Source organism: Pollicipes pollicipes, unplaced genomic scaffold, assembly GCF_011947565.3.
Source record: "Pollicipes pollicipes isolate AB1234 unplaced genomic scaffold, Ppol_2.1 Scaffold_3447;HRSCAF=4054_pilon_pilon_pilon, whole genome shotgun sequence".
NCBI classification, from domain to species: Eukaryota; Metazoa; Arthropoda; class Thecostraca; order Pollicipedomorpha; family Pollicipedidae; genus Pollicipes; species Pollicipes pollicipes.
In genome coordinates, this window is record NW_023596297.1 from 10,660,385 (window position 1) to 10,680,152 (window position 19,768).

Here is a 19,768-nt window from a genome sequence, read left to right on the forward strand (position 1 = left end):
ACTTGATTCCGTCCCTCATTCAGTCAGTTCCGCTCCACGGCTGGGGTCGGGTGGGACGGGCCGCGGTGTTTTAGGGGGTGGAAGTTGGGCGCCGGATGGATATCTTTGCTTAAGGCGGACTGTCCACTTAATCACATTTCCAGAACTGGCATGCGGGTAGAGGGAATGGAGGTGGGTGTCGTGAATACAATGGGCACCCCCATCCGTCAAGGATATTTTCAAATAAATTCGGTTCGCCATAAGGTTGTCGATGGGGCAAACTTACATTTCTTGGGAACCGGAAGGAACTCCAGATTGTAAGTATCCTATTCTTGTGTTCCGGTCTTGAACGGGCTTTCCTGTTAATGCTTGTTTATATAATGAGAATATGAGAATGGGAGACACGCTGCATAATCCTGTTGTGCTAAGCTGCCATTTAATACGCAAGCAACTTTTTTGTTTTGTGTCTTTTTTCCCAGCCAGTGTAATAAAAGAGGTTTTTGGGAATGATACAATTTGAAAGCTAGTACTTGGAACACAAATTGTGCCTAATATAGATGTGTGTATATGTGTACATGTGTAAAATATGTTATCATGCAGGGCATTTTGACCCAGGTATTGGGATTTTCAAAACTAATTTTGAAATCGCCTTCTAAAAGGGGAATGAATATGTACTAATGGATTCAAATGCCTGGATCATATAACATTAAAGCTTTTATGGTGAGGTGAGTGTATGACTAAGTTCAATACAACAAAATCAATACCAATAGCAATATCAGTCCAACCATTATCCAGCCAATGTTCAGCCCCTCCAAATTGGGCTCCAGCATTCCAAATTTGATAAGAAAGTGGGCTGAAGTTGTGGAAAACCAGTTGGCATTTATTTAGCCGGGGTTATCAGATTTCTTCCTCTCAGCCCCCTGGTGTCTAACACATTTTGCAAAACTTTACCACTGGCAGATAACATAGTGTTCACATCTGTGGTGTGGGAAATGAGCAAACAGAATTTCTACTTTTTCCATAGACTGATTTAGGGTTAATGTTAAATGTTGCCTCAGGGATAGAAGGGGTGGGGAGGAGGATGAGGAGGAGGGAGAGAGGAGAAAACTTCTTCCTGTCACCTAGTCTGCCATCCCTGGATATGGCTGTTGGCAGTCAGATGAACCAGTGTGTCAGTAGCATACCCTAAAATAACCTATAGTGGTTGCAGGGCCATCTTCCAAGATTTGGTTTTCTAGCTAGCTGAGTAGCTCACTCTGCAGCTAGTTGATAAGGCTGACCAACTATGGGAAGTGAAGAGGGGCTGTTCAACAAGGCATCCCAAGCATTGAAACTGGGTTTGGGATGCTTATTTTGATTCTATTGATAACTTGGTAAAATTGCAAATTCCTATACACATTACTGGAACCAAATACTATGGTTCAAACTAAGTGGTTTATTCATGCATTCTAACACATATTTGTTAGACTTGACCAATCAGGCAATCTTACAAAATGTGGCCTGCATGTTGACTGTGATCAGTATATTGACAAGGCTTCAAATGTAATCGATATACAGTTCTGATAGAAAGTTTCACTCCTAACCAAACTAGGTTAAAATGGATAACACTCAGCCTCTTGCTCTGCCTGGAAAGACTGAGAAATGTCCTAAGTTTTGCCAGACCTCGCAAAATATATGGGAATCCTTGACAATTGGCTTTTCTGTGGATATATCAGTGACAAATTTGATATTAAAGGGAATGCTCCACATTTGAAGCTCTTAAAGCATGCATCAGATATGATGAAATAAGTTCACTTATAACTATTGGTATACTTTTAAGTATAGAAATAGGTTCACTTGTAATTATTGGCATACTGTTAAGTGAAAAAAGCTATGGGATGCTTTTAATTAGTCTACCTGAAAAAGTCTGCACATCCTCGTGGGCATGTAGCTCAGAAACTAGAGATGTTTAGGTCTTAAGAAGGGCAGGGCTGTGTACTGCACCAAATAATCTTTAAGATGCCATTTCTGTTCAAGGCATCATGCAAATGTTGAACACTCTTTAAGGTACTGGAAACAAATAAGGCAATGCATGTTGTACTCCACCTCAAAATGAAAATGAATTTTAGGACCCAGCATGGGTCATTGCCATCAGGGCTTAGTTCCATAACAAGGAAAACAGGCCTAAGAATATTTTAATGGTGAGATATAGACATACAAGTCAGGGATGAACAATATTCAGTAAAAGAACATCCTGAGGGCCCCTATTGAACAAAATATGTCCTTGACAATTACCAGACATTATCACTGGATATAGGTGACATTTGACAAAGAAGATGAGAGGGGACCCTTTTTCATTATCAGCTCCATCTGATTTCTCTGGATGCATCCTTGTGAAGGGATGTCTATTTCAGAAACAAATTGTGATGAATTTCACACTAATCTTCTTTGATGCAAAAGGCTTAGCCATGATGTTGCACAGCCTGCTCCATCAGTGGGCACCCATTTGGGGAGCTGCAGGTGAGGCTGCTTGCTGGAGGTAAGATGCGCCGGCCACTCAGCCAGCAGTGGTGGTGCGCCGTTCTTTGCTCCGCAATAGTGCTCACTATTTAGCAGCCCACCAAAGCCCCAACGCTGGTCTGAGATGTATTCGGGGAACGTTTTGTCTGGCGTGCTTACATTACTTTCACCGCCGAAGAATGTCAGTTTTGTAACTATTCACATGATTGAATAGTGTTTGGTGTGACATTTTGTTGCCTTTTCATCTTGCCTCCTGTTCGATCTTTTTCTCTTTCGTGCTCTCTGTTCCTCCCTTTCTGAACTTGCTTGCTCTATTTGTCTTATTCTGCACGTATTTCCATGTTCCGGAAACATTATATGCCGCGGCCCGCCACCTGCCTTGTGCACTAGCCGCTCTGAAGGAAGTGACCTTAAAAGCTGCTTTGGATTCGTGTTTTTTTTTCGAGGAGGGTCTGTGTGGGCTATTTGAAGCTCAGTGAATGACTCAAGTAGCTGCAATTGGATAGGTCGGTTGGCAAAATGTAGACGAGACTGAAGTTCTTTTAACCCTTTTTGATTAACGGTGTCTCGGCAGCATCGATTACAAGCAGAAACATCGCCCATGGCCTTTGAATTAGTAAATCGTCTAATGGGTTTAAGCAGTCGTTGTTAGCTTGCGTGACACACATTGTTTGAAGTAGATTCCTACTGAAGCAAGCTGCATCAGGTCCGCTATCGTAGTCTATTTTAATCTTGCATGACACACAGAGTTTGAAGGGAATTCGTTTAGGCCACGGTAGGGCCAGCGCCCATACCCGAACACCGCGCATGTGAGCGAAACGTTACAAAGGTTACGACAGGCGTACCGACAGGGTGAGGACGTGTTTGTTTACAATGTCTGCATAACAGAAACATCAACTACATTGCTTATGGAGGCATTGCCATTTCCTGAAAGCCACCCGGAAATTCGGTCACACCAGTGCAAGAATGGCATGTTTCGCGACTGATGCTCGTTTTGAGTCCGTTCATTCATGGTGACTGGCAGTTACGAGTTGGAAGTTTGTTAACCACTGTTCCGGGGTTCTGCTGGACCACCAGGGACTGTCCCTCGGATCGCCAGAGCGCGCCCGATGTGCGTGCGTGCTCGGTCCCGGGAGGTGTTCGAGGTGTTCGGCTCCTGTTGCAGTGCGTCACCTGGTGCCGCTGAGCGAGGTGGTGGCCGTGAGCCGGCCGCAGCCGGGCCGCGCCGCCTCGGCCGGCTCCGGCGCCGCCGTGTACCGCGTGCCGGTGCGCGAAGACGGCCAGCTCGAGCAGGCCGCCGCCACCTGCGGCCGCTCCTTCGCCGTGCACTACGCGGAACGCGCCGGCCGCCGCTGGAAAGTGCGCGTGCAGCACTTCCACCAGCGCAGCGCCGACACGCTGCGGCAGTGGGTCGACGAGCTGCACACGCTGCTGCAAGGTCAGCGGCTGGCGCCGGCCAACGCGCGGACGGACACGTGCTTCTAGGCCTTCGGGCGGTGCCCTCAGTGACCTCTCACCACTGTGCTTGTGACGATGGGAGGGGGAGGGGAATACGACCCTGCGGAGTCAGCACTCTGGCAACGCTCTATGCAAACTCGTCATGTCCTTGGGTTTGGGGTATACGTTTTGTTTTGTATGGAAGGAGCAGCTCACCGCGAGAACAGCTCTCGGAATCAGGGTGGCGTCTTCCTCGTCAGGAACAACCAATTGTACATTATGACCTCGATGTGGATCATAAGCGATTGATTCGCAGTCATATGGCCGTAAACAGGGAACATTACGGTCGCATTCCAGACGCCTGGGAACAGACATTGATGCAGCGTTCAAGTGGCCGAAAAACGCAGTGTTTTATCTAACGTGATCAAGATTCATGATGTGTGTCATTTATATACACGTTTGCCATAGCTGGCTGTTTGAACCGCTTGTTCAACTGGCAAACGGTCCATCCGTTTTCAATTTCACCGCTTGTACTTAGGAAAATTGTCCTTCAATCTTTCGCTCAGTTGTAGCGATCAATTATAAATTTGGGGTCTTGAGGCCCGCAGAAGCTTGCACATGTGCCTTGCTTGGCTCTTTCATACTGCTGCAGTGGTGTGTGTCCTATAAAACGATCTCGGGAGGTGCATTTGCGTGAGTTTTCTTTCCTGTTAATGATATAACCAGTGGCCTTCGCGCTTAACGTTAGCCTAACCACTCAGTAGCTGCATTGTAATGCCCTTTCCGCATTCCGTGGCATATAACCCCGTCAGTCCCACTGGCAGCTGACAGCATGCGTCTGCCCGCCGGCATCTGTGATACCGTCAGGTTTTCGGAGACCCCAAAGCCTCATGGTGTTCATTAACCCTGCCTGCGGCCGCCGCCGGGGGCCGGCCATTTACAAGAAGAAAGTGAAGCCCATTTTCGCGTTAGCGGGTGTTCAGGTAAATAACAGCACGCGCCGCACCCGCGTGGCTCCTCTTACACGCAGTGTCGTTCGTGGCTCGGCTTTCTCTACACGATGCCTACATGCATGTAGCACGGCGCTGAAGCACGATTTCAGGGTGAGCACGGAGCGTGGTCGACGTGCTCAGAGTCCGGGCAGATGGCGGGGATTCATCGTCGCCGCGAATGTTGCTTTGCCTGTCAGCTGAATGGTTCGTCCACGCCGCTTTAGAAGCACGCTTGCCTGCCTACCTGCCTGCCTGTCTGCCTGCCTGCGCACGCTGTGTTTGCGTCTGTGTGTGGTGGCGCTGGCTCAGCAGTGACCCGCTCGTCCCGCCGTCCCGCCTGGCGTGTCAGTGCCGGCCGCCGGCCGCCCGACTGTTTGCCGTGGGCGGCGCCGTTGTCACAGCCTCGCGCCGTCCAGCGCGCGCCGTTCAACTGGTCGCTGTGTTTGTTGACGAGTGTCGTCATGGTCACAGTCGGCCGTGACTCTGCCGGGTCGTAGGCGCTGATCAATGCCGGCGGTCACGACGCGTTCGCCGCCTGGCCCGCCTTCCGCACCGCCCCCCGCCGTCTCCGAGCAGTGTCCCGCAGTAGCTAGGGACGACGCATGGACTAAACAACGGTTTCTAAGCACGCCCAATGGCGAAGGCGGCCGCTATCGCACGTGGGCACTTGACTTGAATGGGATGAGTGTGCGCGCGGCGGCACCGCCCTGCGGCCCCGCCCGTCGGCACGTGGAGATGAACAGGCATCGGGCGTTGCGCGCTAGAGAGGGGGGGGGGGGGAGGTTGCTTCGTGTGGACCCTAGCACGCCCTCGGTCGCTCGCCATGCCTACGTACAAACTGGCTTGGTCGTGGCCGTCGGTGGGCAGTATCGGAAGTCAATGGGAACTTGCGCCGGCCGCCCTGAGACCGCTCCATACGTGCTAGTGACGTCAGGGTGGTGATGTCACCGCCGGCACGATCGTTGTAAGGGGAGGGGCACCAGAACGTCCAAGATCGCAGTGTCCACTGTTCATGTCATCCCAAGTCGCAGCATACAGCGTTCACAACATCCCGAGCGCGTCTTATTCCGTACCCATTGGCGGATTTGATGTGAAACAAACAAGCCACGTCCAAATTCATAACATCCAATATGTATGACACCAAGTTACGACAACGGCCAAAACTAGTTTTGATTCCTGCTGCTACATGGCACGACACTGCAGCGTACTTTTTCCATTCTTGTTGCTAGATGACTCAACAATACCATATTTTCCTCTGCCAAAAAGATGGCTTAGTCAGCTTCGCGTTCACCAATGATCACATGATAAGTACCGTGGAACATGGTTGTTCCGAATTACCTAGAGCGTTTGGCGGCTGGCGGTCCTGTATTCGGCCCCGGCATAGGTTCCGTTGTAAGAGGGAGCCTATACGGTGTCACGACTTGAGCGCTGCGGCAAAAACTCCTGCGGACGGGAGTGCCACGACATCAGTTATACGCGACATTATTTCCACTGCAAAAGCTTATGTAGACTGCTTGTACGCGCCATTACTTCTATTGCAAAAACTTGTGCACGACATGAGTGCTACACGACAAAACAAAATTGGCTTCAAAAACTTAAACAAGTCATTGCATCTTCTGCAAGAACTTATATTACTTATACGGACATTGCTTCGTCTGCAAAAACTCATACATGACGTGAGTGCTACGCGACACGAATGTATGCTGCAAAAGTTTATGCTCGTCATTACGTATGCAACAAAGAGTTGTGATCAAGATTAGCACTTGTGGCACTTACTTCGCGTAAGGGTTTTGCAATATAAGTGAAGGTAAGATGTGGTCGTGTAGCACTAACGTCGCGTTGAAGTTTTTGCGGTAGAACTAATGCCGTGTATAAATAATAACTACGAGTGTTAGTGGTAGGAGTGTCCAGTCCAACCAGTCCAGTTTTTCAGCATGAATTTCGTTTTGTAACACTAATGTGTATGAGTATTGGCAGCAGAAGCAATGTCGTAGCACTCCTGTCTGTAATAATTTTTGTTGCGGCTCTAACGTCGTGAAACGGCCTACAAACCATCGGCATCGATTTACTTATGGTGCAGCGTCACGCCTGGCACGCTCCATTCAAGGAAATTGTTTAGCAAGAAGCCATCGATGCCGCTTCTCAACTTTGACTCAGCGGCGGAGCTATCGGTTTCAAACAGCCATTAACACCAATTGCTGCTCTGAATATAATCGATGTGCTAGCTGCGGTAAAGGTGATGGTCTTAGAAACGACGCAAACTCACGAGGCTTTTACGAATTGGAAGAGGTAATCGAATCCATCAGCAAAATGATTCGTGAAACATGACCGGTCCAATAAAGGAGCTAGGGGAACCAATCACCGCGGAGGATTTTATCCATCGCAATAAAAAACTAGCAGGTGATCCGACAATAGCCTTTCACGGCCACCGTGCACCTACTGCCCAGTAACCAGAGATCTTCGAGGTCACGAGCCGGGGATCAATAATTCTAAATTCGTCATAAGCATACTACCGAACACATGCAGACACGGTGAAATTCGCGTGCGTAAACAGAACGTTGTCTTTGCCCACGCACAGTAGTATTAGTTAGGTAGCACTGTACCGGATGACGTTACTCGTCGGCATAGCAGGACAAATCAACGACGCCACCCCTTTATCGGGTACTAAGCCAATAGTTAAGTGTTCTCCAACTTTTGGACGGTATGAACGCTGGATGTTATGAACTTTGGGTGTTTCTATTTTGGATGCTGCTAGCTTGGATGTCGTGATTCTCTCCACCCATGGACATAAAATATTTTTGGGCGCAGGTTTTTTGGGGGGGCGCGCAACCTCAGGTTTCTGTGATTTTTGACGTTTTGACCTTGGACGTTAAACTCTGGATATCTCAGTGTGCGCCCCTTTTGAAGCCACTCCGTGCGCGACGGTGGCGATTGGCCGTGGCGCGAGGGCTACGGAACGATGGCGGTCGGCCGTGGCGCGAGGGCCACGGAACGATGGCGGTCGGCCGTGGCGCGAGGGCTACGGAACGATGGCGGTCGGCCGTGGCGCGAGGGCCACGGAACGATGGCGGTCGGCCATGGTGCCAGGGCCACGGAACGATGGCGGTTGGCCGTGGCGCCAGGGCCACGGACCGATGGCGAGTCCTGGGACACGGATCGCCTGCTGATTTGCTTTATCGATATGCTGGGTGGAGCTGGCTCCTTTTGTCCGGGATTCCGGCTTGCGGTGTTTTGAATGGAGCGCTGGTATTTGTGGACGTGCGTGAATACCATTGTACCAGGCGGTATGAATGCCAGCTTTTCACGCCCCGGATGTGTTTGGCACTTCTAAGTCTTACGGAGCAGAGTGATGCGACGATCGACGGCGTATGGGCACTCTATAGTCATTCAAGCATGATACTTTTATGACCAGGCCTTCACACGATCTGTGAGAATCTCGCAGCCATTTTCAATTCCACACGCTACCGCACGGTGGTAAATTGATCGCCATTGAACGGCTGTCTTTTGTTATAGCGAGGCATTTGCCAACTAGTGTGCTTAGATTTGGAAGCTGTTCATGCGTATATGTATATATATATATATATATATATATATATATATATGTATGTATATATGCTTGTGTAATAAATGTTCTTGTGCAAATGTAGATGTTATAAGTAAATGTTCTTTTTCTGTTTCGTGGTCTGGTGGCATTGCCCCCCAAAATGCTGGAACGATAATGTAGCTGCTCTCTTTTCTGTGTTGATTGACGTGCATAAATGAAGGCAGTAATTTGCTATGGCTGATTCAAGATAGCGGCCCTCGCTGCCATCTCGGAATTGCTCTCGCGTGGGAGGAAAGTGGAGGTAATGGTTCCCATGTGGCCCTGAGCCCCAGGGAGCATCCCGCCGCCTCATGGGCGACTCCGGACCGAATCCTGTAATGCGAAACAGGCTCGCTCCTCGCGACGTCTCCATGCCTGGAGCTCCTCATGGCACCACCACTATCCTCCCCATGCCACTCCTGGTCACGTGCGATCTTTTGCCGCCTCTGCCAGTCCGTGCCGAACGAGCCATGGCAGCGCTGTTTTCAGCCAGTTCTGCCACCCGCAGCACAGCGTGTTGTGACGGAGGGCCGCGCAGTCGTGCACCTCTGCGTGGCGTTGTCAGTTGGCTTCGATGTGCGTGCTGAATCAGGATGTTGTGTCAGATTGCGGGAACGCTCGGCAGCACTCCGTTGGTGAGCGGACGTGATCAGGACACACCGTTGTTGGGCTCCGGAAACAGCATGCGGGCAGGATCGGGCGACTCCCGGTCGGCGTTTGGAGCGCCTGTTTGGAGGCTAGCGCCCACTGGTCGGGGTTTAACGGGGACTTGTCTAGGTGTTTTGACGCTGGTTGGGGCTTAGTGCCGCGTGATGAATACTCAGTGCCGACGAGTCAGGATGTCGAAGCGACTGATCAGGATGTCGATGCGACCGGTCAGGATGTCGATGCGACCGGTCAGGATGTCGAAGCGACTGGTCAGGATGTCGAAGCGACTGGTCAGGATGTCGATGCGACTGGTCAGGATGTCGATGCGACCGGTCCGGTCAGGATGTCGAAGCGACTGGTCAGGATGTCGATGCGACCGGCCAGGATGGCGAAGCGACTGATCAGGATGTCGATGCGACTGGTCAGGATGTCGATGCGACCGGTCAGAATGTCGAAGCGACTGGTTGGGATGTCGACGCGAATGGTGAGGATGTCAAGGTGAATGGTCAGGATGTCGATGCGACTGGTTAGGATGTCGATGCGACCGGTCAGGATGTCGAGGTGAATGGTGAGGATGTCGAGGCGACTGGTCAGGATCTGGTGGCGCGTGGTCGACTTACTGCGCTTCGCCGCGAGGCGCTGTTACCGACTGTGACCGGCCGTGACCCGCTCTGACCCTCCGTGACCGCCGCCGGCCGGCAGACGGAGGTGATCCAGACCACGCACGCCAGCCACGCCTCGTCGCTGCTGCAGCAATGCTCGCTCAGCGGCTGCGATGGCGTCGTGGTGGTGGGCGGCGACGGCACCCTGATGGAGGTGCTGAACGGCCTGCTGAAGCGGCAGCCCGACGACCAGTCGCCCAACGCGCCCGTCCCCATCGGTGTCATCCCCGGTAAGTGGTTTCTCACCGGCGCCATTCCCGGACAGTGGGCTCTCTATGGGTGTTATCGTCGCTCAGGAGTGTCCCCTTCGTTTATCGTGGCTTACTCTGATATGGCGGAGTGCTGGGATATGTACGAAAGCAACGTAAAATCGCTGCCGTTTGTTTTCTGCGTCGTTTTCAGTCATGTTTTGTATGTTTATGATAAACCGTCGTCACGATAAAGTTTCCCGTTACTTAAATACGAGTTGACTTTGATTTGAAATTAGTTGAGAAAGTTGTTATTTTCTTCCTTTTTTTTAAACACTCAACTTGCCGTAAAACGCTGTTCACTACAGGCCTCTGCGCGAACGTCGATATCCACATAGTCTCACCCGAGCATACTACTACATACACGACGGCTTGTGTGTGCCGGCACCGTTGCGGTGGTGTCGGCGCCCTGGGCACGGCTTTGCTCATGAGCGCCCTGTCCGCTCCGCAGCGGGCAGCACGGACGCCGTGTGCGGCAGCCTACAGGGTAGTCAGGACGCCGTCACCGCCGCCCTGCACATCGTGATGGGTGCGTACCGCGGGCCGGCGGCGGCCGCCCGGCCGCGCCCGCACGCTCACGCGGCGTGCGTGCGTTTGTCTGACGGTGGTGGTTACCGCTGCAGCCATGCAGCCCACATGCGATTGAGTGGTGCGCAGTAGTCAGATTTTCTGCCCGTCGGTTGCATGTGAGTTCCCGCCGTCTTGTAAGATAGTGAAAGGCAAGAAGGACCCTGCTTTTTTGTTCCGATTTTGTCTGGCGCGAGTCTCCCGTAATGTAATCAAGTGGTTGTGAACGGGAACGGCTGTTGTCGCGAAGTTTCGAGCACCGGTAATTCCCGGGGGACAGGTACCGGTGTGAGCGGCTGGCCCTTATGCAAATATGTAGCACGCTTGAGGTCGGTTACACGTGCCTTGTGCCATATGTATGCATTTCTGAACCAGGTGGGTTTGGGAAGGCACTGGCTATAAATTATTTGGGATGGTGGCGTGTCACTCTGGAACAAATGCTTGGTCGCTGAGCCTTAGTTTTGGTCTAACATTTTTTGCTCGCGCCCGGATTAACTTACACCAGTGTGGGTACTAGTGGTGATATAAAAAATGGCGAATTGATGTGTGGCACGGTTTAATGTGACTTGTACAGTTTCCTACGAGTTTTCCTTTCATTTCCAGTGGTTCTTTACCCTCTGATCTCCTTCCAGTGTCGCCCCTCACTTTTGTAATGGGTGAGGTCATGTCTGACGCTCCGTGCCACTCGGATCTCGGTCGGAACATGTGCACCGACCGCGGCGGGCGGCCGCTGCCAGCTCAGCCGCGGACGTCGGGCTCCCTGCCGGCCGTCCCCGCCGCGAGCTCAGCCGCGGACGTCAGGCTCCCTGCCGGCCGTCCCCGCCGCGAGCTCAGCCGCGGACGTCAGGCTCCCTGCCGGCCGTCCCCGCCGCGAGCTCAGCCGCGGACGTCAGGCTCCCTGCCGGCCGTCCCCGCCGCGAGCTCAGCCGCAGCCGTCAGGCTCCCCGCCGGCCGTCCCCGCCGCGAGCTCAGCCGCAGTCGTCGGGATCCCCGCCGGCCGTCCCCGCCGCGAGCTCAGCCGCGGACGTCAGGCTCCCTGCCGGCCGTCCCCGCCGCGAGCTCAGCCGCAGCCGTCGGGCCCCTGCCGGCCGTCCCCGCCGCGAGCTCAGCCGCAGTCGTCGGGCTCCCCGCCGGCCGTCCCCGCCGCGAGCTCAGCAGCAGCCGTCGGGATCCCCGCCGGCCGTCCCCGCCGCGAGCTCAGCCGCAGCCGTCGGGCTCCCGCCGCGTCACGTCCGGTCGGCTGCATACCGGCCGTCTGGTGCCACCTCCGCCCTGCCTCGGTCGTCACCGGGCCTGGCCAACGGCCGGCGGTGTACACACGGATCGGGCGGCGCCAGATAACCGCTATCGGTCCGTATCGACGGCCGGCCCGGCGTACGCGGCCCGCCGCCGCCCCCAGCGCCGTACGAGGCCACGGCCGGCCGATGTGGAGCTGGTCTGGCCGGCCCAGCCGAGACGAGCTGCCGTTTAAGACGATGGGGGAGCAGTGGCTCGACGATTCGTCGCGTTGTTGCTCGGGATGGCTGTCTGCCTCACATTGGAGACTTGCGCTTGATAACGCAAAAGTACGTTACCATTCCGGATGGTACGTGCAAAGCGTGATGCGTGACGTCGTGGAGAGTGCACGCTGGGTCTTAATGTGACCTCGTTTCCCGAATATTGTCAAAGAAGCTGATTGCGTAGAACAAGCACGCGCTGCTACAAATCCACTGCAGCTCGAAGGAGACAGTCGCGCCGTCTCTGTAGATAACCCCTGAACCAACGCGCGGCACGACACTCGTCACCCTCCACGACTGGCCGTGTCCACCGGAGTTGGGACACACCAGTCGCACCACGGGCGCTCCATGGCCGCGCAGGCGCAGCGTCCGTCCGCCGAACCATCCACCGGCGGTGCACCATCCGCGAGGTCGCGCGCGGTGCGGGCGCCCGGCCGGCCTGGACGCGCCAGTGTCGCTAATGGCGGGTCGCAGGTGGCCCCGATCGGCCGATGAGGCGTTGATGAGCCTCGTGACCCATCGCCGATCGCCGTCATGTGATGTGTCGGCAGCTGTCGACGATGGGCGAGCCGCCAGGACGGAGGTGTGGTTCTCACCAGAGCGCCAGCGCCGGCGCAGCCAGGCGATCAAGGCTTTCGCGCGGCGATTGTTCGTCACCCGCGCGAGGTCACCTTTGTAGATTTACTCGGAACCATTTTGTTTGAGTGACCTTCTGAAAACGGAGCTAACGCCAAACAGTGCTTGTGTGGACGCTGACTACCACCCGATCGTGAACTTCCAGTGTAACGGCAGATATCAGTGATAAATTAACGTGCCGCGATGCCCGCCAGGACCTACGTCGTTTTCTGACCTTATCTGACCTAATTCGGATAGAACTGATATCTGATCTCATTCACACAGCAGGTGGACATTACCTGCATTGCGTTTTAATACACCCACACGTATGCTTGTGGGTGTCGTGGAGGCTGCGCGTGCCCTAGTTCGGGTGCCTCGCATGTCAAGACACTCCCGCGAGGGGGAGCGGCCCCCAACGCTGGTGGACTTGAGCGGTTACCACAGCCATTCCCAGGGACACCGAGCGGGTGGTGTGCTGTATGGTCGCCGCCCCGACAGTTTGTTAGCTGTGCTCTGTTGGCTGGTGCTGTTAACAACGATCTGGCGTGCATTGTCGTTCCCGGAGATTCGAAGCACCTCCCGCCTACGTCTTGCCTATGCCTCGTGACTGGCTGACCATGTTTAGTGTACTCACACTTTACTGCAGCTCGAGCTTAATCCTCGAGCACTTCCGATGGGGCAGATTGTCTACACAGAATCCAATGTCCTTGAAATTCGAGTGCTAGATCAGTCAATAATGATCTTAATCGAACCCGAAAGGAAGGAGGATGTGCACTATTGTCGAACGTACTCAGTTCATTCGCAACATCCCCTTTACGACGTTTGTGGCGCTTCCGATTAATGCACGCTCAAGTTTCTCATTGCACGGGTTTGGGTGAAGCGACTTTTTTGTGCTAAGCTCACCGTTCGTCCCTTTTGTTGAAGCATGCTTGAGCTGGAGAAATGCAGCCACACAGGTCTGGCTCCTGTGATTTGGAAGTCTCAGCGGCTGCTGTTAAGTTTCTTGAATATAGGAGGTGCTCTAGCATATAATAAGCGTGGGCGCGTCCCCGGCCAGTTTGGTCCTTATGCTTACGTTAGGATCAAGAAGTTGGGTATGACCTTACCAGCTGCCTCTAGCGCCAGGTGACCTTAATACACAGCCTCACTGATAAACATCGCTACAGCTGCCGATGTGGCCGCCGGCTGAGCCCCTCCCCTGCCCGTGTCCGGGTCGGATGCGACGTCGGTGCCGGCTCGGTTGTCCGGCGGCGCCGGAAAGGCTCCGGTTCGAGCCTGGCCACGCCCCGTCGCCGGGTGGCGCGGCGTCGGACGCCGGCCCGGCACCTGACTCCTCTTGCGCGGGCTGGTGGCGCCGCATCGCGCTGCTCGGGGCGTCCGTAAGCGCGGTGTCGCCAACGCTCGGGGTGATCCCGCCCTCGCACCGGACACCCCAGGCGCCGGGCGGGGCTGGCCGGAAGCTGCGGTGACACGGTTCACGAGACTCTCATCGGGGACCTGGGACGAGGCGGGGTGGCCGAAAGCTGCGGTGACACGGTCCACGAGACTCTCCTCGGGGACCTGGGACGAGGCGGGGTGGCCGGGAGCTGCGGTGACACGGTCCGAGCGGCTCTCCTCGGGGACCTGGGACGAGGCGGGGTGGCCGAAAGCTGTGGTGACACGGTCCACGAGACTCTCCTCGGGGACCTGGGACGAGGCGGGGTGGCCGGAAGCTGCGGTGACATGGTCCGAGCGGCTTTCCTCGGGGACCTGGGACGAGGTGGGGCTGGCCGGAAGCTGCGGTGACATGGTCCGAGCGGCTCTCCTCGGGGACCTGGGACGAGGTGGGGCTGGCCGGAAGCTGCGGTGACACGGTCCGAGCGGCTCTCCTCGGGGACCTCGGACGAGGCGGGGTGGCCGGAAGCTGCTGGTGACATGGTCCGAGCGGCTCTCCTCGGGGACCTGGGACGAGGTGGGGTGGCCGGAAGCTGCGGTGACACGGTCCACGAGACTCTCCTCGGGGACCTGGGACGAGGCGGGGTGGCCGGAAGCTGCGATGACACGGTCCACGAGACTCTCCTCGGGGACCTGGGACGAGGCGGGGTGGCCGGAAGCTGCGGTGACATGGTCCGAGCGGCTCTCCTCGGGGACCTGGGACGAGGTGGGGCTGGCCGGAAGCTGCGGTGACATGGTCCGAGCGGCTCTCCTCGGGGACCTGGGACGAGGTGGGGCTGGCCGGAAGCTGCGGTGACACGGTCCACGAGACTCTCCTCGGGGACCTGGGACGAGGCGGGGTGGCCGGAAGCTGCGGGTGACATGGTCCGAGCGGCTCTCCTCGGGGACCTGGGACGAGGTGGGGCTGGCCGGAAGCTGCGGTGACACGGTCCGAGCGGCTCTCCTCGGGGACCCGGGACGAGGCGGGGTGGCCGGGAGCTGCGGTTGACACGGTCCGAGCGGCTCTCCTCGGGGACCTGGGACGAGGCGGGGTGGCCGGAAGCTGCGGGTGACATGGTCCGAGCGGCTCTCCTCGGGGACCTGGGACGAGGCGCGCCCGGCCGGGAGCTTAAGGCTGCTCCACTCCGGCCTCTGCGTTGCGTGACGTTGACGATGTGAGGCGGAACGGAACTGAAGAGGAGTATAACGTTGGAAGCAATGATGTTCCCAATGCGCCCCACGCTGTAGCCTGCGTGCGAGTTGGGAGGGAGCTGTCCTTGCCAGATGCAAGTTGAATCTCAGTCAACTATTTCCACCGCTCGCTGGGGATTGCCGTGGAACGCACCATGACCTGCCGTTTTGACAAGCTACTCTTTGTCGCCGTTGTTTTGTTATGCTTCGGTGCGGCCTATTTTGGTTGCTATACTGCTTTTGGATTACGTTCTGCCTCGCATCGCAACACATCGGAACGCTCAGCGAAAACTGGGCCGGGCGGGATGGCCTTGAGTTTGCTGCCTGGATGTGGGCGCACTGATCCCCCCAGATCCGGATGTCACGCCCCCGTCACCGTCTGCACCCACACTCACCCATGGTACCCCAATCCAATCATTCGGACTGAGAGGCCTCTCCTTGCAGGGAATCAGTGGTCATCCACTGTTTTCTAGCTGATGAACCAAACAGCGGCGGGCAGGACGCTGCGTCCGTCCCGGCCACCGCGCACATGCGTACGTGAACTAAGCCTGGCTTAAAGACGGCCGTATATTCCGCTGGCCGTGGATTAAACCCGACACGTTTTGGCTGCCTCTTCCCCCCCCCCCCCGCAGCCAGGTGCCGCCGCCGCCCAGCCGTGACCGTGACCGTGACGGGGCTTGCGTCCTGCCGACAGGTAGCACCCGCTGGGTGGACGTGTGCAGCCTGCGCAGCGGCGGCCGTCTCCTGCGCTACTCCCTCTCCATGATCACGTACGGCTTCTTCGGCGACCTGCTGAAGGACAGCGAGAAGCTGCTCTGGCTCGGTCCGATGCGCTACAACGTGGCAGGTCAGCCGGCAGCCCAGGAGGCCGTATCGGCCTCACCCTCGGCGCTGGTCCCGCGTTCTCTCCGTGCTTGTTTATACCTCGACACGTGGCGAGGGACGTGACGTTCGTTTGTTGTTGCGTTCCGCCGACTCCGTGACGTCGCCGACGCGTGGCGTGCTGCGCCCGTCAGGCCGTCGGAGGGGCGCGGGTGTGACGCCGCCGTGGGCTGTGCCGCAGGGGCCGGCCGGTTCTGGCGGAGCCGCGCCTACCGAGGCTCGGTGGCGTTCCGCACGGCCGCTGGCTCGCTCGCGCCGCACAAGCCCTGCTTCGCCGACTGTGATGTGTGCTGCCGCGAGCCGCCGCCGCCGCCCGACGCGCAGACGGAGCCGGCCGAGCCGACAGGTGGGCACTCCGGCCTCGTGAGGTCACGGTGGAGAGGGGCCGTCCCGATGGGGATGGGGGGGGGAGCAGTGTGGGGTCACGGGTGGCGGCCATATCTGTGTTTGGGGATGTGGTAACGCGGACGGGTCTCTGGCATATGTGACATCATATTGTTGGACATGTAAACGGTACATTTTTTGCACAGATCAGCAAAGGCTTAATTATTTCTTGGCCTGTCCGGGCAGAGTGTTTTCTGGATAGTAATTGACTCTAATGGTAGGTTACCGTTCCCTAGAAAGCGTTATTGCTTTTTTCCAAAGTGCGATGAACCGAGCCGTTCGGCGGTGGCGCTCGTGCTGAGGTGGAAACACTTGTCCGATTGTCCGCCGCCGGTGGCGCTCCGTTGGCTGATCTCCTGCCCGCTCTGACCTTCCGCCGGCTGTGACCTCCCGCCCGCTCTGACCTTCCACCGGCTGTGACCTCCCGCCGGCTCTGACTGAACTGCCTCCCGCTCTAACCTCCCGCCGGTTGTGACCTCCCGCCCTCTCTGACCTTCCGCCCGCTCTGACCGCACGTCGGCGCTGATCTCCCGCCCGCGCTGACCTTCCGCCCGCGCTGACCTCCCGCCGGCCCCGACTCCCTCCGTCCCTGACCTCCCTCCGGCCCTGACCTCCCGCCCCCCCTCTGACCTCCCGTCGTCTCTGACCTCCCGCCGGCCCTGACTTTCTCCGTCCCTGACCTCCCTCCGGCCCTGACCTCCCGCCCCCCTCTGACCTCCCGTCGTCTCTGACCGACCGCCGGCCCGTTTTGACTGACCGCCCGCCCGCTCTGACTAACCGCCCGCCCGCTCTGACCTCCCGCCGTCTGTGACCTCCCGCCGTCTCTGACGTCCCGCCGGCTCTAACCTCCGACAGGCGAGTGGCATCGCGTGAGCGGCCCGTTCCTGGTGGTGAGCAGTGCCAACGTCAGCTGCCGCTGCAAGATCACGCCGGCCGGCATGTGCCCGCGCGCCCACCTGTCGGACGGCTGGGCGCACCTGATCCTGGTGCGCAAGACATCGCGCGCCAACTTCCTGCGCTACATGTACCGCTCGGCGGCCGGCAAGGACCCGGTGTGTGCCGCCGCCCCGCCCTCCGGAGAGAGGGCCGCGGCGCGAGAGGGCTGGTGCTGGGGCGCTGGGCGTTGTTTAAAAGTAAAAGTAATTAAAAGTAAAAGTAGTTAAAAACCCAGGCAACTTCGTTGTGCACCGTGCAAGAAATCTGACGAACGCGGGACGTGCTAAAATGCTGCCTTCTCCGAGAAAAAAGTTTTGCACCCCGCTTATTGAGGAATCCTGCTTATGCTCCTGATCATTGTATCTACATTTCGCAATCCTGCGAATAGAGGGCGCCCACTCCACCGTCTGCTAGTGTTTCGTGTATGGTGGATAAGTTTTGACTGGTGGCGATTGCCGAAAGCAACACGCAAGCAAGGGTGCCGATGGGTGAAATAGGAGTGCAAAAGATGTACCCGAGCAGTATCAACCAGCCCATGTCGCCAGACGGGCTTAAGTAAATGCATCGGCTGATCGTAGGCTCCATTGGGCCGGACCATGTCTGGGAGTGTGCTGCGGCGCCTGCCACCCCCTGCTGGCGGACGCCTCCCCGCAGGCTCGCCGCTGCTGACCGCTGCTCCCACCGCCAGTTCGACCTGCCGTTTGTCGAGTACTACCGCGTCAAGGAGTTCGAGCTGCTGCCGGAGGTGGTCGGCGATGGCCACCGCCTGCTCTGGGAGACGCACGTCAACTCGGCGCTGTCGGTGGACTCGGCGGCGGCCGGCGACTGGCCGGCGGCCGATCCGGAGGTGGCCGTGGTGCCGCCGGCTGCCGGCGACGCGCGCGACAGCGTCTGGAACTGCGACGGCGAGGTGGTGGCCCAGCCGCGCATCAATCTCAGGTGAGCATATCCAGCCGCCAGCAATTTCGGGTGAGCACATCCAGCCGCCATCAATCTTAGATGGGCAGATCCAGCCGCGCATCATTCTCAGATGAGAATGTCCAGCCGCCAGCAATCTGAGGTGCGCACATCCAGCCGCCAGCAATCTCCAATGCCCACGACACATGGCTGATCAGGCGGCACGGGTTACCCTGGTCCAACGGCTATGCCAGTTGTCTAGCTGTCGGCCCGCTCTATCCCCTGGTCTGACCTGGCCGGACCTGGGGTGTCGGCTGTAGCCGCCAGTGCACCGAGGCTCAGTGGGCGGTGTCGCTTACCGGCGGCGAGCGGCGGACGGCAGTCCTGTGGCGCTCGCCCGCCGCCCTCGGGCCGTCCGGCTCAGCCGTGCTGAAAGCGAGCAGCCAGTCAGCCGTGCTCTCCGCTGTCCTGACGCCGCGCGCACCGCCCAGCTGACGCCGCCCTGACGTCCATACTCTGCCGTGCTGAAGGCCTGCTCTGCGCTGTGCTGGGCTGCGCTCTGCGCTCTGCGCTGTGCTCGGGCCACGCTCTATGCTGCGCTGGGGCCGTGCTCTGCGCTGTGCTCGGGCCGCGCTCTGCGCTGTGCTAGGGCCGCGTTCTGCGCTGTGCTAGGGCCGCGCTCTATTGTGCTGACACTGTGTCGTCCTCCGCTCGGCAGGGTGCACCCCGCGCGCCGTGCGCATGTTCGGACGCGGCGTGGAGCGCGTGGAGGAGCGCGGCTGCTGCGGCGGCTGCGGCGGCCGCGCCAAGAAGCACATCTGACCGGCGGAGCCGCCGGCGCCAGCGGCCGCCCGCCACCCCCACGCCGCCGCGCTGCCCGACTGCGTTGTCTGAGCACGCGCCCGTAGCCAGCCGGCCCCGGCGGTTGTGGCTGGCCGCGGCCGCCATAGCCTGTCGGGATGGACCCTGCGCTCGAGCCGGATGGGTCCGTGGGTGTCGTCCTGACGCTGGGTCACGCTGATCCAATACGGGAATGTTCTGGCCGCTCGTTGGAGTCGCGGGTCCGGCGCATCGACGGACGCGACGCGGCGGCTCGAACCCTATGGTTTGAACCGCAAAGTTGCTTCTGAATCGACACGACCGAACTGACCCGACCCTTGGCCAGGACGACGCAGCCCGCCGGCTGTGGCACGACTCATTTATAGACACTTAAGACTTGATACACTGCAAACACTTAACTTTGCTCAGTCTTGTTCAAGGGCAGCTTGCGTGGGTTATCCTTACGAGGACCAGTACAGGTTGCAGTTGGAGTAATGCCCTTCGGCTCTATGGGCATTCG

The 19,768-nt window shown here is 57.3% G+C and overlaps 1 protein-coding gene across 1 annotated transcript; it reads left to right on the top strand.

Annotated features, from left to right (window-relative positions):
- Window positions 1-250: 250 nt before the first annotated feature.
- Window positions 251-19,251, top strand: LOC119091612 (ceramide kinase). The gene is made up of 11 exons (XM_037214418.1): window positions 251-296; window positions 3,644-3,916; window positions 4,783-4,898; window positions 9,841-10,030; window positions 10,500-10,577; window positions 16,025-16,177; window positions 16,394-16,558; window positions 17,452-17,648; window positions 18,221-18,471; window positions 18,750-18,793; window positions 19,148-19,251. Exons 1-11 carry the CDS (start codon window positions 251-253, stop codon window positions 19,249-19,251), a joined length of 1,617 nt encoding a protein of 538 aa, XP_037070313.1.
- The last annotated feature ends 517 nt before the right edge of the window (window positions 19,252-19,768 follow it).

Bases quoted from the DNA above. Each gene is read 5' to 3' on its own strand.
- LOC119091612 (XM_037214418.1), top strand. From the start codon at position 251: ATGGGGCAAACTTACATTTCTTGGGAACCGGAAGGAACTCCAGATT. The intron at 16,178-16,393 runs GTCAGCCGGCAG...GCTGTGCCGCAG, and splicing joins GATGCGCTACAACGTGGCAG to GGGCCGGCCGGTTCTGGCGG. The intron at 17,649-18,220 runs GTGTGTGCCGCC...TCCCACCGCCAG, and splicing joins CGGCGGCCGGCAAGGACCCG to TTCGACCTGCCGTTTGTCGA.